Source organism: Polistes fuscatus, unplaced genomic scaffold (assembly GCF_010416935.1).
Source record: "Polistes fuscatus isolate 324 unplaced genomic scaffold, CU_Pfus_HIC Scaffold22, whole genome shotgun sequence".
Classification (NCBI taxonomy): Eukaryota; Metazoa; Arthropoda; class Insecta; order Hymenoptera; family Vespidae; genus Polistes; species Polistes fuscatus.
Window position 1 is genome coordinate 2,313,128 of NW_025113099.1, and position 17,805 is coordinate 2,330,932.

Genomic DNA, 17,805 nt, shown 5'->3' on the forward strand with positions numbered 1-17,805 from the left:
TCTTTTCGAGAGTTATTATATAATATATTGGGACTCGAATATTCATTAAACAACTTCCATCTAATATATTCTGACGCGAGATATCATCGAGGATGCTTTTGGAATGTATCAAAAAAAAAAAAAGAAAAGAAAAATAATAATCTACGAAGAATGAGAGAGAAAGGTGCGAGTATTTCGGTGAAACCTCTTTCGAAGAATAAAAAGCTGAGTCCTTGTGGACCGATGGAATCTCTTTTCACTTCCGGTGACTACCACTCGAAATAATTCTGAATCACCAACGACGCGGAACACACTTTCATGCTTCCATCTTTTTCTTGTTTCTTTTTTTCTTTTTTTTTCTCTCTTTCTCTTGTGTGTAGATAACGAATTAGTATATTGACGATGGCATGAAATTTTATAGACTGTTGGTCGTCCAGGTGTTTTCCAATCACCACCGAGTAATCATGAAAGAAGAAGAAATGTTTCTCTGTTTCTTACTTTCTTTCTTTCTTTCGCAAAGATTATGATGAAGAAGAAGAAGAGTCAACGTGTAGGAAACGTGTTTTTTTTCGAGTGGATATAAATAACGGTAAGGCTAGTCGGCAGTCGCTATAATTCAATTCACACCTGATAACCGCGACCATAGAATTTCCATATTACAGGCAGTAATAAAATTAAAAATATTTTCGGGGCGGTCCAAACGCCTCGGGGGGTCCTCCCTCCCGGTTCCAGGACGAACGAGACCGAATAATCCCGCGTGGCCCGTGAGAGGGTCGTCGGTCCTCCGACTAACTCTCGCGGGACACCGACATATCATCACGAATTTGTTCCTCGAATTTGTTTCCATCCGTTCTTGTCTCAGGTGGTCCGCTTCTCACCCCACGTGTTTTACTACGACTAATGCTATTCGACTTTTGCGGACACTAAATGTATTTGTGTTATGTATAAAGTGTGTATCTGTGTGTGATAATCGTTGAAAGTTTAGAAAATATGGATATCATCACCTTTTAAATTATTCCAATTTGATTCATTCGAATTAGTTCAAATACGTTTTTAGTATAATATTAAACGATTTAAAAGAACCGTTAGAATTTTCTTTGAAAATATACCGACCCCCATATAGAATAGTAGAACGTTTCACGCTGAGATAAACGAAGATTTATATCTACGTAATTAATCCCTTAAAATATATCTCGCGTTGGAACTTAGTATATTACTTTCAACCTAATTCGCATCCAACCCCTTTTTTCCACGAGCTTTGGCCCTTTCCACCGAAAACCATATACCTCACATATCTTTTCTTTCTCTTCTTCTTCTTCTTCTTTTTAACAACGATAGACTTTCAAAATTCCCTCGGTCCGATTGTCTTAACAAAACGAGGGTGAGAATACATTATTCGTAAACGAGCGGTCACGACCGAAACGAAAGATTAACGATTCTTCGATATTTACGAGCGTGACTCGTCAGGATCGTTTAAATTTAAACAAATGTTTGTTTGTTTCTTCCTCTTTTTCATCATCGTCATCATCTTCTTCTTCTTCTTTTCCATATTATTTTTCGTAGTTTTTAAAAAGATAACCCAGCCTTTAGAAACCTCGCGAAGTAAAAATTTCCTAAACTCGATCAAAGGATCGAGACCGAGGGGTTTCGGGGGTCTCACCTAAACTAGGCGCCTATCGGGTCAACCATCCAACAAAAACACGCCCACTGCACGGCAAGCTTTACCACGAAAAAGAAAATCTTCCGATGATATTCGATCATTATCAGTCATTCATCTTTTTTCTTTTTTTTTCTTTAACGTTAATCCCCGCCCCGCCGATGGTTAAATAATATTTCTTTCGAATAATAACATCAATAATAATAATAATAACGTATTGTATTAAATATGAACGAGAAAAATACGAGCGAATAAATTCGTAATCGTTTAAAACTCTAAACTTTTATCGTCTATTCAAAAATTTACGCGTGTTATGGGTATAAAGTGAAGAAAAAAAAAGAGAAAAAAAAGTATAGGGAAGGAAAAGAAGAAGAAGAAGAAAAAAAAAAAAATGGTAAGAAATGGTGGAATAACGCGTACGAATATGGGTCCATAATTCGCGCGACGAATCGCACGGATACTGAAAAGCCAATTCTACCGATACGTCTGTCGAAAGATTTACGATATAGGCACGGTACGCTGCTTACCACTGGAGGTGGTGGTGGCTATGCTTCCATCGTTTCTTCTCATGGACGCACTGGAACTAATCGTGCACCGGCTCGATGAGAAAGAGAAGGAAGAACAAAAGTATCAAAGAAACAACAAACAGAGAAAAGGAACGAAGGAGTAATAAATTTAGCAATTTCTTCGCGTGTCTCCGGTAGAGACCGGTGACATTTTTGTAAACAGACGAACGATCGGGGGGCAGGAGGGTAAGGGTGGTAAGGGGGGGCAGGGAGAGAGGGAGGGGTAGCTTGGATTCCAAACCGAGAGGGAAACGAGAGACAAAGAGGAGAAAGAGGAGAAAGCAGTTGAGGGTGCATAGACCGAGAAAAACTTATGTGACGCGGAACGGTGGTGGTATCATGGGGGTGAAGGGGCAGGTGGGATTGAGAACGGTGGGCGCCGGCTTCATACGCGAGCCATTCCAACGAAATTTATGTACCAGAAGCATAAAGCCAATGCCGCATTTCAGAACCATCCGAGGCATCCAAACCACCACCACCACCACCACCACCACACCATCGTCGATGTGCCACACCAAAACCCACAAACCCCTCTTTTCTTTCCCATTCTCTTCTCTCTCTTTCTCTTGTTGTTCTCTTCTTTGCGCGTGGACCCGACGTAACCCAAACGGATGCTGCTATCCCTCCCCCCATCTTCCATCTTTCCTTTTTGCTTTTCTATATATACGTGTTTCTCCTTTTCACTCTGTTTCTCATATAATAACAATATGGTATGGGAAAGAGGGACGAGCCTCCCTCCCTCCCTCCCTCCCTCTGGAAAGAGGAGTAACTCGAAGTATAAAAGAAAAGCGAAATGGTTTTCTCTCTCTCTCCTTCTCTCCCTTTCGTCGTAGTCGTCGTTGTAGTTGTCGTCGAAGGGTTTGCCGAAGACACTTCCGCGTGGTATTATCTCCTATAGCATTTATATGGTACATCGAGTTCTTCGTCCAAGATATAACAGAATTGTTGCTTGAAACTTGGAAGGATTCTAACGGTTTTCCCTTTTATTCTTTGATTCATGTCGTCGTGCCGAGTTAACAGCAAAGTGTCATCGACGTATCCGAGAAAAAGGATTCGATCGAGACAAAGGATACGAGAGGAGGAGGAGGAGGAGATGGTGGTGGTGGTTGTAGAAAGAAAAACGATGTGGAAAGACGATAACTGTGAGTTGGAAAACATGCAAGGTGCCAAGCGTAGGTGGGCATCGGTGTTTTACGCGATACGCAACCGCACGAGTTACAATACACTCATACGTGTACACACACATACATAGGACAAATATACAATTCGTATAAACTCAGGTAGTATGTTGGTACCTAGGTACCTAGCTAGCTAGCTAGCTAGCTTCGCAAAATGAGATGAAAGAAGAGAGAACGAAACACGATCGGACGGAAAGATAGTCTTGGCTACCGTAGTAAGATCTCTTTTGCGCCGTTGGGTTCCCGGAAAAAGAGAACGGACTCGAAATGGACACTCGCCATCTCATCTAGCAGAGATAGGCCGTGGCCCAGCTAACATATCTGATGAAACGGGATGGATGAACCAGTGTAACGTTAAAGTACAAGACAAAAGTGTCCTTAGTAAAACCCTCTCGAGACAAACAACAAAATCTAACCCCTCTTTGCGTATCCGTTCGAAGTCCACCCCGAAAACCCGACAACCCTCCTCTTCACTCGTTCCCCTCCCCCTACCATCTATAAAGAAATCTTGGAAATGAAAAATTGATAAAAAGTAGAAGAATCGTTGTGTTTTCTAGTTGAAATTTAAAACAGCGCGTTCAACATGCTCGATTAAAACGACTCTAGGATCTTGGCACGAATCCGAAACGTTAATGAGACGCTAAGAAAAGATTTTCCTTCCGTTTTTTTTCCTTTTACCTCGAGGAGGAGGAGGAGAAAGAAGAAGAAGATGAAGAAAAAGTCAAGAAAAATAATAAAAATAGAATTTTTCTAAGAGTTTATCCCCAATCGTCGTGGTGCCTCGTATGCGTGCGAAAATGCAGAAGTTTCCTTAGATCCATCCGGAGAAGGATAGTTGCAATAGTTGGTGCTTTTAGAGAATAAAGCTTTTTTTTAGGATATTTATTGCTTCCTCTTTTGATTATACGACACATCCCACGCTGCCGCCCGCCCGCCCATGACTCCTCTCTGCTAGTATCCATTTTCTACAAACGCACTACTCCTAAGATATTACCGTATTTCACCGTACTAAAGCTAGAAGAAGATTCTTATCCTCTTCTATCTTACAACGTAATGTATCCGTTCGCGAACCGAGAAGAAGAGGAGACCGGAGACGCGTTTTCCTTGTATTTCACGATTTCAACCATTCCCGTCGATTTATACGTTCGCGGAAAGCCTGAAATATAGTTCTCCTAGGTATAATCTTAATATCTCGAAAAAAAAAAAAAAAATGAAATATATAATACACATCTTTTTTTTTTATATATTTTTCCCGTGTATATATAAAGAAAGAGAAATACTTATGTACGCACGTAAGAAGTTATACTTCTTTGCCGTACCAAAACGAACATAACCTCAATAATCTCAAAAATAACTTCAAAGAAAAAAATAACTTAAAAGAAAATAATTATTATTATATATATATATAAGAAAGAATAAAAAAAGAAAAAGAAAATATCAAAATATAGATATCAGTCCACACTAAATATAAGAAAGATATATCGAATTAATTCACGCGTCAACAGTAATGGCGCGGTTACAGCATTAGTTCTCAATTCGATCGTTTAAGTAAAGCAGCGCTGAGTACGATTAGTACTTGGATGGGTGACCCGCTTGAGAAAAAAGGGGGGGAAGAAGAAAAGAAAGACAACTTCATGGTGTCGTTTTTCCAGACGCTCGGAACAAAATTACTTCCCCATTACATTTTCCCAAACGAACCAAAAAGAAGTATAATTTCAAAAGTAGAAAAGACTAATTCTCGTCTAGGATCTCGAAGAAAAACGAGAGATTTGTCCGATGAGATAATTCGACGATCTATTTTACAAAACGAACTCGCGTTACCGTAATACTTGGTTTAACGAAGCATGAAATTCGCGTGTGTTCGAAAGGAGAAAAAGAAACGCGAAATAAAGAAAGAAGGAAAGAAAAATAGAGAAATAGAGAATGAGTGAGTGAGAAAAAGAGAGAGAGAGAGAGAGAAAGAGAAAAAAGAAATATAGTTAAGAATAAAAGAAGTTTGAAGTGGGACACAGCAAGATGTCGATTCTTTGCCAAACGCACCCCATCGTGTCGAAAGTTAAATCAAAAAAGGGGGACGTAACTAGCGATAAATAGCAAGAGGCGAGGGAAGCAATCCGATAGGGGGAGGGGAAGAGTGGGAAGGGAGGAAAAATAGATGGGGGACGGGGGGGGTTGTAATTTTGCAAATGGTCGCAAATTCGGGAGGAATTTGAAGTCGCGTTAGTAGGTGGTAAGAAAAATTCGTGGACAAACGTTGGCCATCATCCTACATGTTTATACGAGCATGTTCCTTAGTTTGGTGTCGATCGGTGTGTGGCAGAACTTCGAGAGAGTCAAACTCGTTCTGGCACAGTGGGTCTCGACGTGACGCACGATTCCTCTTTTCGAGGCGCCAGCCTGCTAAAAAGAGGAACAAGGAAAAGAGGAAGAAGAAGAAGAAGAAGAAGAAGAAGAAGAAGCTGGGAAACGAAGAAGAAGTAAAAGAAGAAGAAGAAGAAGAAGAAGAAAGAGTAGAAGGCGTTCTCCGACGAAACGCGGTGTCGGAGCCAGATAAGATCTCTGAAACAGGGATCAGTAATATTTTACAAAGTCATCGAAGTTGCTCGCTAACTTCGGCATAAATTACTATTGCCGGCTCCGTCTTTTCTCTCCCTCTCTTTCGGTTTCTCTCGTTCATTCGATTCTTCGTCCGTTCGTTCGTTCGTTGGTTGGTTGGTTGGTTGGTTAGAACCATGGGAAGGATAAAAGACGCGAGGTGGAATATCCACGAGGAACCCTGTTCGCTACGGGGAGCGTTAAACAAACACTTACCATTGCTAATAACACGGAACGCCACTAACAGAGCTATGCCGGCACGAAAGAACGATAAATTTCTTACTCGGTTAAAGGGCGTAGAACCCTGGATCGTGATCCGATGCATTTCTCCAATAATTAATCGTCTTTCTTCTATTCGTTATTTAACTTCTTTGTTTTTTTTTTACTTCAATATCATACGTTTTTTTTCTCTCTTGTTAATGCTCGAATTTGTTGTCCTCCTTAAAAACATCTCTTTGGGTGAGGTAGTTTTGTTTAAAAACGGGATAAGAAAAAAAGAAATGAGCGGAAGTAAATGGTCGTTCGTTCATGCGTTAGTTCATGTTACTTCCGTTCAAATCGAACTCGAAGGATTCTTCTTGTTTACTCGAAAAACCTAAAAGGAAAATCGGAGAGAGCGAGTGAAAGAAGAGAACGACGAACTATACAGGAACTCGGTTACGCCACAGTAACGCATTTTTCCTTTTACATGAGATTTCGTAAGATTCACCGCTGTAAACTATCTCGCGGGAGCTCCTAAAAGATACTTCAACCGTGAAATCGGCTGTTTACCCGCGAGATTAGCGTCCCCCAAGGAGAAACGGAGAAAGATATAGAAAGAGACACGATGACGCCGTTTATTATTTCCAAAGTCGTACGAATCCATTACCACAGTGGCCAAGGAAGAAGGGCCGATTGCTTGCTTGCTTGCTTAACTCTTTCCAAAATGTCAGATGGACCACCACCGAACGTAAGATCTTCCAGCCGTGACACGAATACGTCGGATAATCGCGAAAGGAACACGTTTATAAATCATATTCGTAATTACGAATACCAGAATGAGAATGATCGTATATCTCGTGAATATCTTTCGGTTTCGGAATAAAGGGAGAAACAAAATATGATATACACGTAAACGAGGGAAAATAATTCATCTCACGTTTGTTATATTATATATTTAAATACAAAATTCAAGTATTACGGCAATTACAACGCTATATTGTCTAACGCAACAATGTAAATTTGGAAAGCGACATTTTTGTTCGTTGGTCCCCTTCATTCGTCATGTCGACGAGAGAAAAAAAAAGAGAAAAAGAAAAAAGGAAAGAAATATCGGTGCAGATATTCATCCACGAGGAGAATGAAAACGACGACGACGACGACGACGACGACGACGACGAGGGTGGTTTAGACCGAGTGTAACTGAGAAGTTAACACGATAATCATCTAAAATGTTAAAAATTTTCAAAGGGGGTTGAAATACAGATATCACCCACGTCGAGAGAGCAAACATCTATTCTCTCTTTTGGGTCCTTTCGAACAAAAACGACAAAAAAAAGGAAAGGAAAGAAGACGACGACAACAACAACCACTGCGTTCCTTGCATCCCGCCCCTTCCTTCCCCCCACCGCCCCAGGAATTAATATTCAGTCGTCGTGCAGAAATCGCCCACTGCGTTCTCGATAGTCTCAACGAAAGAAAGAATTTCTGGTATTCGGAACGCACGACTAAAGTCGTACGCCTGAGCGTGGGTGGTAACAGGGAACCTCTCGAAAGCTGCTTGTAGGAGCCCCCAAACTACCGAAACGTTATCCAATTACAAAATATAAATTTTCGATGAAACGCGGAAAAAGAGAAGAGAAAAAACAATGAGTAGAAAATAAAAGAGGATGAAAAATAAAAAAGAAAATTAAAGTACACGACGTTTATTACCCATATCCACGTCAATTCTGTTGTCCGTGCACGAGGATCTACCCTTTTTATCCAGAACGTGGCCTGATTTACGCGATCGAACGAAACACGACGATACAGGGTACATCTCATTGCCTTTTACGACTATTTATAACGACCGGATATTGCCTTCGAGCAGATTCCGTTCTGTAAAAATATACCTATATATCTCCCCACCTCTCTTTCTCTCTCTTATTCCCTTAAGTATACAAATATATATATCCCACCTATAAAACGAAGTCTACGTTTCGTTACCCTCTCGAACAAAATCAATTTCAATTTCGAATCTTCGTCTCTCGTACATACATTACCTATTTTTTAAAAAAAAAAATTAGTGTGTGTACTTATGTACGCACATAAGAAGTTATACTTCTTTGGCGTACCAAAACGAACATAACCTCAATAACCTCAAAAATAACTAAAAAAAATAATAATAATATTATATTATATATATAATATATCGATATATATAATAAAGAATAAAAAAATATCAAAATATAGATATCAGTCCACACTAAATATATTAATATGAGAGATATATCGAATTACTTTATGATTCAACGGCCATGGCGCTGTGGTAGCACTAGTTCCCGCTCAATCATTTAAGTAAAGCAGCGCTGAGTACGATTAGTACTTGGATGGGTGACCCGCTTGAGAAAAAAAGGGGAGAAGAAGAAAAGAAGACAACTTCATGCCGTATACTTGAAATCACTTTGCCGCGCGTCGTAAATACCGACAAACTTCATGGTGTCGATTTTTCCAGACGCTCGGAACAAAATCACTCCCCGTTACATTTTCCCCAACGCGCCAAAAGAAGTATAACTTCAAAAACGTAAAATATCGCGAGATGAATTATAAAAGAAAAGAAAAGAAATTCAAAGAAAACAGCTCTAGCCCGATAACTGTTGTCAAAATTTTTCCCTCGGTTAACAAATACGCGGGCGGGTGTGTTATTACGAAGAAAAATATTTACGGGCACGCGGGGGTTGATTATCATCTTTCGGCGAGAGTAAAAAAGAAAAGAAAAGAAAAGGAAAGAAAAGAGAACCAACTCATATACACGCATATACACGCAAGTATTTACATACGTGTAATAGATTTGGAAGGGTATAATATCAGGGCATAGAACGAGCGTATCGCGTTACGTGCGAGCCAACGTTTGTTACAAGACCCAAGAACGGAACGGAACGGAAGAGAAGAGAAGAAAAATGAAGAAGCGGATTCGTCGTAAAGGTTCGAGAATGGATACTGGCGTGGGCCTCTTGAAGGCCCTATTAACGAGTGACCCCCCGCGGCCGGCCACAGCGGGCCCAATCAGAACCGTGGCTCTCGATTCCGAGTCGGTCCTGTCGACTGACTCTCTCTCTCTCTCTCTCTCTCTCTTTCTCTCCAACTTGTTTTATGTAATGCCCGCGACGCCAGAATCAATTAGCCAAGGCACCCTCCTATTTTGCGTATGCATGCGCAACCTATATGCATAGGCTGACCACCGATTCCAAGCCGAAAACTTATTTGCAACCTGGCGCTCGGTCCATCGCGAGACCTCCCCCTCCCCCCTTCCCTCCTCCTCACCCACCCTCCTGCCTCCTCTTTCCACCTACTTGCTGCCGATGCCGCGATCTCTCGATCGTTGGGGACCGGTAGACCGAGTATAACCGGTTTTTTCTTTCGTACACCACCGAGTTAGGCGAAAATTAAATGACTCGAGACAAACGCGAATTCTTATTTCATTCTTTATTTATTTCTTTCTTTCTTTATTTCTTTCTTTTTTACTTTGTATTTGAAGCGAACATTTCTTTAGAATCGTTGCGATTCGAAACTCGATGAAACGCAATCGATGAAACGGAAATGAGGAAACGATATTAAAAAGATACGAATATAGGTATAACCGAAGATAATCTTATAATTTTATCTTGTAGTAGTAGTAGTAGTAGTAGTAGTAGTATGGTGAGGATCGTTGTTTTAAAAAGCACGGAGTATTCAATTAGCGAGAGCATCATCCTCCGGTACTTTAATGAGCTAAAGCCGAAGATATAAAAATGGTTTATGCCCCGCGAAAGTCGACACCGCGATGCCATCAATTAGGAGTTACCGAGAGGTAGAAGAAGAAGAAGAAGAAGAAGAGAACGCTCTGGGTATAATCAACATATTCAACGTGGCAAATGAGACGATTCTTAAATCGATAACGACGGGATAGCCAATTTTCAATTAGCCCTTTCTGACCTCGATGAAAGAAAACGAAAAGATTGGAAGGGGAGGAGGTGAAGGAGGAGGAGGAGGAGGAGGAGGAAGAAATAAATAAAAAGGAAGAAAAAGAATTATCGGTGATATTTTCTTCTTTGCCGAGGCGTCGATAGATTCGCGAAGAAAGGAAAGGAAAGGAAGGAGGGTAAGGGGAAGGAAGAGAGGGGAATGAAAGATTCAAGGGAAGCTTCCCCTTTTCCCTCTTGTGGAAAGAAAACCGTCGGGAGATCTCTCACCAGGACCATGGGTTGCTCAGCATGAACCCCATACATCAGAAAGAAAATGTAAACGGCATGGAAACATTTTGCTTTCTTTCTTTCTTTTTTTATTCTGTGGAATGAGAAAAGGGGAAAATCAAAAGAATCGGTTATTGGTGGTGGTGGTGGTGGTGTATTCAACGAATCCAACGCAGTATCGCGCATATCAACTGTGAAAGAGTAGAAGCATACGTCAAGCTTCTTTATATCGGTTCGCGGATGGGGGGTCGACGTACATAACAATGTAGCAATTTGCTTGCTTTCGATACGAGATCTCACTTTGGGGTGTTGCTTTCTCGCTAACTCGCACACCCTACACCACCCTTGGCTTCCTACGAAGTCGATTTTTTTTGTTCGTTGCTTCCCTTTGTGTTCGTACTCGTGTTTGGACAAGCCCACATCGAGAAAAATCTAATAGAATTTTTGTTTGATTTTGTTTTATCATCTCGGAGAATCGTCCCGAAAAAAAAGAGAACGCATTATTTAATTACGAATTTTTATTAACGAATAAGACAAACAAAAATTAATGGCAATGAAATATTCAACCATTTTTCGTGGTATCTCTTATAAATGGAATAAATTAAATTCCCAGACAAATTAATACGAACTCGTTGATTCCCATTAATAAGTTAACTTTTCTTCTTTTTTTTCTTTTTTTTTTGGCCATGTTTATGAATAAGTATACAAATAACATCACACATATAAGTATACATAATGCATAGACGTATACGTAAGCGCGCGCGTGTATATGTGTATTTTTGTTTTACATGTAAACGTGTACGTGGTAGAATGAACAAAAATAAGAAGAAAAAGGAATATAAAGAAAAGTAAAAGAACGGGGGGTTGTACCTGCGGCATCCTCCGTTTCAGGAATTCGACTTGATCTTATCTTTCTCGTAGTGGAGAACCGCCAGGACCCCCCCGCGAAAAGGATCTTTGATTTAGTGCGAGGGATAAAGGATAAAAAGAGAACGTGGAACGACGACACGACGTTTAAAAGAAGGAGAGGGTGGGACCAACCTCTGGCCATTGACTATCCTTTTAAAAAAAAAAAGAAAAAAAAAGAAAAAAATATAAAATAAAATACGAAACGTATGGTGCATTCTTCTTCTAACGATACTCGAATAGTTCAGCACGTTTAATGTCTAATGCACGTCGACTATTTCAATATTCAGAATTGATGAAGAACATTTGGATATGGAAGAAGAATCAAATGGAAATGATTTTTCTCGTAAGCGAGTCGTCGATCGAATCAAATAAAAAACTTAATACGCGATATGCATCGAAATTCGGTAGTTACGAGTTGACTCCACCCACGCGACATTTCTGGTTACCCTTAAGTGCGTAAACAAACGTATAAACAAGGAAAACGAAATAACACTTCTATTTGTCAAGAATGCACGTTCCTCTTTCTTTCTTTCTTCCTTTCTTTCTTTCTCTCTTTCTTTCTAGTTTTAAAGGTTTCCGGATAAAATGTATCGAAGTTTATTCTTCGAAAATAGCATAGAAACGCGCATAACAATTTATCGCTAAAGGCGTTGTTATATCGATCAATACGATAAATATATCATACGCGAGGACACCATTTTCACGTTTTACTTCTACCAGATGATCCTTGAATATTTACAAATTTCAATCCTTTAACACGTCTCCTACTATCTTTTATAATTAATTAATATGAATTTGACGCAAATAGCTATAACGAATGACCCCCATAAACTAATTTGTTCGAGCAACTTTTTTTCTTTCTCATGAATCCTATATTAATTAGTCACTCTTTCGTAAATTCGATACACCGCCTATGCTAATAAGCGACCTTCGGATAAAAAGTAAACGCGTGCGCCTGCTCACGCGAAATATCTATAAATTCATACGCCGACAATTTCGGAGACGGAACATTCTTTCTCAACGAGGCATAAAACTTCGAAGATTCTTTAAGACGCGGAGACAAAAAGAAGAGAAAGAAGAAGAAGAAGAAGAAAATAAAAAAAAAAAGAAATTCAATGATCTATACATCTTTCGAAGCAAATATTTTTCAACAAAAATATTCCCATGAAAGATCGCGATCCTCGCAATCTCTCGTTCTTATTTTTATTCGAGATATTCAAACAGATGATCTCCTACCGACTGACAAACACGATAACGTTAATGTACTTTTACAAATTTACGATTGCTCGATTCATCGATGAAATAATGGTCGAAATTTAACAGCAATACACTTAAGTGTTCTTCTTCGTATGGGTTTTTCATTTTTGAGAATAATTCTTTTTTCGCTAGATTATCAGACACGTTTATTGATTTATAACCATATTTACCTCTTTCAGTGGTACTTTAAACGGCAAAATCTTTGTACCCTTGATCACGTCTCCATACGGTTTGTACTCCAGCCATCTGCAATACCATACAAATCAAATGTTATACGAATTATTTTTCATTCATTCATTTAAGTATGTAAATTTAAATGTTATTCGCGCGGAACTGATAAGATAATCGATTTAATTTGTTTATACGCTTAAACGTATATCTAAAAATTTTATAATTTTAGAATTTTTTTATTTTATGATTTAAGCCGATTATCCTCGTGAAATTGTTATTAATAATTAACATTTGAAAATCTTATAATTATGACCGAATTTCCAAAATTTTTATTTCAAAAAATCTTTCTACAATCGTAATTATTTTTTATAATATTAGTTTTTTAATTTTAAATATAATAAATACATTCTTGCTATTATTATAATAACAATTGTGTTTTTTAAGAAAGACATAATATTTTTTTTCTAATATCGATAAAGTACCATTCGATTTAAAGTAAACAATGTTACTTTATTTTTATTTTTATTTTTTTTATTTTTTTTTCAGCGATCTAAGCGCCTCTCAACGGAAGATTGTCGAACTACTCACTCGAATTAAATCGATTATTTAAATCGATTCTCTCGATTATTCTAAAACATTTGTTAACCTAAATTCTAATTAAAATTTATTCAAACATTAGATCTTTTCTTATGCATGTAAGTAAAATGATCAAAGTAATCGAATTGCAATGAAAATATGAGAAATAAATTCGTGCATTTTTATTGGTCGATAATACAGTTAATTATCATGTATATGTGTCGCGTCAAGCGACATACACTTCCCCCATTCGATAATACATCCAGAAAAGAAAAAAAAAACATTTTAACGATTACACGATAATAATGGAATATTTCAAATTGTCCGTTTAAAAATGTTAATAGACAGATTATATTACGTGCGTGCATCGGATGCACCGCATTGCAGAACGTAGCGTCACGACCTAACCTAAAAAACAATGTGACCTCCATTTCGTTGGCGTAAACAAGCACTTGTAGCTACCTCGACGTTATTTAACATCAAATAAATGAAGAAAAATAATTTAAGACTCACCCCTCAGGGACAGATCTTCCCATAATGGCTATTATATTAAATATTTCTTTAGTTTAATTACAAAAGCACTTAACCGAAACGTAGTATCAGAAAACGACAGCACATGCACGCAGCAGACAAACGCACTCATAGACGGTCACGACGCAGAACGATCGATCGATCTCTCGATTTTCGCGCGCAACAGCTTCACTCGCCAAAGCATTATTGGTCAATTCTTTTATGTAAACTGTTATCGAACGATAACGCAGAAATGTAATATTTACATATTCTTACGTACTAATTATTCCGACAAGAAAAAAAAAAATTGATCAACGAATTTACTATTTTAAATATAATACATCTGCTATCGCTACTTTTTTTTTTCAACATTAACCTATGCATACATTTATAAATATATTACATAAATCAAATTTTTCTCTGCTTTTCTTTTTTGTTTTTTTTCTGACAAATAATAATAATTTCTATGATCATATTTTATATATTAACAGCGCTTCTTAAAAATAACATAAAAATATCTTTCGTTATCTATATCTATTTTATCTTATCATTAATAAAGTATATAATTTATTTAAATAATATTAAAAATTTTGGAGATATTGTTTGTTGTTAATGTACCTAACATTCTTTAATTTGAAATGCAAAATTTTCGTTCGTGTAATTTTGCATACTCACCGGAAACTCATATGATATATATATATGTATAATATTGTCGCAAAAGCAGATATTGAATCTTCGCAATAAATATTTGAAGAAGCTAGAAATACTCTCTTAATTTTTAGACAAGATCAGGGACAAGGATAATTAAGATAATCATTTTTATTAACTTGTCGGGCACTGTACTTCTCCGTCGTTTGTTGCTTTCAATGATAAAACTTCTTTTAATATTTGTTTTTCCAAGTCCAATAATGCGGGTGGTTTCTTATACTAAAAATATTCAATCTTATTTTCCAATTAACCATTTTAAATGTTGAGCTAAGATATTATATCATACCGTGATAATAAGAGTGTTGTATTGATGAGTATACGTAATTCTATCTTGTTCAGGTTTCATATTAATACGTTCTAAATCTGGAACTTTGAGTTTCGTAAAATATTTTTTGTTGCTTGTACGTATAGTAATAGCATCATTTTCCACTGTTACTGAATACACAGATATTGGATAAGGTAAATTCCTTATTCTCCACTCCAAAGCAGTTTTCGTAATTCTTCTAGTAATGAATGGCTGAAAATATATTTCTATTAGTTATTTAAATTTATTTGATACAATATACTATATCCCTAAATAATCAAATAAAATGAATCCTTGTACTCTACAACAATATGTCGAACTCATGATACATTTTACAGTCCAAAAATATGAGAACAAGAATCCTACTCATCGTGAATCTTACTAAGATATATAATTCTATAAATATAATTCTTAAAACGAATAATAAAATGTACATACAGTGCTTGAACTTTCCTGTATCCCAAAAGTTTCTATATTATTCAGTTTAGGTTCTCGATCGCCTACTTCCACAATCCAACCAGCAGTTTCAGTAAAATCTTTTTTTTCTTTCCATGCCCTGCGTACTAATACATTTGTATCCATATTATATTCTTCTACCATTTCTTTCCCATCTTCCATCAGGAAATGAACTTTTCTATTTCCTATTTAATTATAAAGTATAAATGTAAAACAAATAAAAGCGTTGTAATCTTATAGGAATACTCTTTACAACCACAAGCTTTTTAAAGATAAATTATGTAATATAAAACACGTAGGAATCATTAATTTTTGATATATCAAGGACTATCACTTGTAAATAAGATTTCTAATCATGATTACCAAACTTTAATATAGAAAATTAATATTAATATTATAAATTATATTTAAATAGCTTGTGACACTATATAACAGTTGATTATTGATCAAACATTTTTCAGGTTACACTATTACTCTTAACACGTGAAAATATAAAATAATGTCGAAAATAAATCATCAAAATAAAAGTAAAGATTCTCAATAAGTATACCGACAAAATATTAATACAAAGAAAAATGATCTTACCATTTTGTATGATTGCGGTCTTTTTGGCATTTTGAATGCGTTTTAACCATGATTCAGTCGCCATTAGTAAATAAGCTAAATATCACGAACTTGCTATATGGAAGATAGGATTGCAATGAAGATTTTTCACCACTTCCAGTTGTAGAGCCCAATCTTACCGACTCTTTACTTTTACGCTATATTACCGACTTTAATAAAATCTACAATTTATATATAATAACGCACACATAGGATTAATAATTCGTTAAATATTAAGTAAATAATATTTAGAATCAATAAATCTCCTCTTACAATTCTTAATTAAAAAATGAAACAAAACACATTAGACACAGCCAATTAGCTCGGTACTATTTGTTGATAATATATAAGAAATTTATTACATAAATAATACCAATTTCCAAATCTAATCACGTAAAAATTATTGCATATAAAAATCTATTAACTATTAGATCATAAACTCATAAAACATACTGTCGTGTTAAAAAAGTAGATATAAAAAAGATAAACAATCTTTTCTCTTCAATCCGAGGTTGCACCTGCCGCCATTTTACTTTATTTTTACCTACTACTTGTTTTTTTTTTTTTATATTGCCATTATAAAATATATGATCAAGTAATCCTATTGAATAAAATAAGAAAAAATGGAAGTATGTGAGATACATTTCATAGTTCTTAATCTTACACACACAAAAATTTTAGATGTAAGGATACAAACTATTGTGGTACTTTCCCCAGTGATTTATTCAATTTATTTATACAATATAGAAATTTAATGACAGATGGAGATCTTGAATGTATTTATGCGATTCCGTACAAATAAGGTTTATTTATACAATAGCAAAGCAGAGTTTTTGTTGTGTATAATAGTTTTCATAAGAATTTCAATGGTAAAATTCTCTGCTTGCAAAGTACGGTACAGCAAAAGGCATCCTACACCCAGTAGTATGAATATAATCGTGCATGTAAATGTTAATAAAGGACTGATTATTATAATTACTATTATAATAATTATTATTATTACTATTATTATTATTATTATCATTATCATTATATTATTATTATATTATTATTATATTATTAATATTATTCTTATTATTATTATTAATTATCGACATAAACTTTTTGTTTTCGTTTGTTTTTTAACGTTATAATATATGTATATATATATATATATAATATATCTTGTATATATGTATTTATATATACAAGCAAGCATATACATAAATACATATATATGTCTGACTTAATATTTATAGTATTTATAGAAAATTATACTAACTACATCAATATATACATAAAAAGGCAAATGTGAAATACTCGAATATTTTTCACCCCTTATTTTATAAAAATATCTGTATTTATTGTTTGTTCGTATTTTTTTTTGTTTTTTTTTTTGTTTTTTTTTAATGAATACTCAATATATTGTAGCAGTACAGCTTCATATATCGTCTTTGATGTACTCACAAAATTGTATCATTTCTTAAATCGTATATAGCTTCTTATATATTACGCATATTATCTGAACAGTTTAAAAACATTTTTCAAAGCGACATTACTATGTGTGAAAAATCAATGCATTTTACAGACCAAATTTTGGATAACTTTGCAATACTTGAGTAATGTCCCTCAATCATTTGCCTTTTATCACCCAATATTTTGCTTACATTATTCTCATTTAAATGCAGATATTACTTTGCATTAGAATTATTCTTCAAAGAAGAGTAGAATCCTCGAATGGAGCATAATCTTGACTTAAAAGAATTTTTATTCTATAGTCCATGTATTATTCGCATAATTACTTATTATATCTTTTGTTATAAGAAACAAAATAAAACAAAAATTACTTTTTATTAATAATTTACGCATATCTGATAAATCGTGCGAATAACGCATAGGATTTTGGCCTTTTAATGCATTTTAAATTGCAGTCATAAAATTGATGGCT

The 17,805-nt window shown here is 35.8% G+C and overlaps 2 protein-coding genes across 2 annotated transcripts in view; both read right to left on the reverse strand.

Annotated features, from left to right (window-relative positions):
* LOC122517892 (RNA/RNP complex-1-interacting phosphatase-like) overlaps positions 1–14,131 on the reverse strand; it is a 46,178-nt gene extending 32,047 nt beyond the window's left edge. The window contains exons 1-2 of the mRNA XM_043636509.1: positions 13,811–14,131; positions 12,721–12,796 (exon numbers count right to left, since the gene is read on the reverse strand). Coding sequence (XP_043492444.1) covers positions 12,721–12,796; positions 13,811–13,833 — 99 coding nt within the window. The 5' untranslated portion in view covers positions 13,834–14,131. The remainder of the gene's footprint in view (positions 1–12,720; positions 12,797–13,810) is intronic.
* A 278-nt stretch (positions 14,132–14,409) lies between these two features.
* Positions 14,410–16,001, reverse strand: LOC122517894 (protein DPCD). The gene is made up of 4 exons (XM_043636510.1): positions 15,861–16,001; positions 15,258–15,460; positions 14,802–15,032; positions 14,410–14,734 (listed from the first exon to the last, which is right to left on the reverse strand). Exons 1-4 carry the CDS (start codon positions 15,922–15,924, stop codon positions 14,630–14,632), a joined length of 603 nt encoding a protein of 200 aa, XP_043492445.1. The 5' UTR covers positions 15,925–16,001; the 3' UTR covers positions 14,410–14,629.
* Between the last annotated feature and the right edge of the window lie 1,804 nt (positions 16,002–17,805).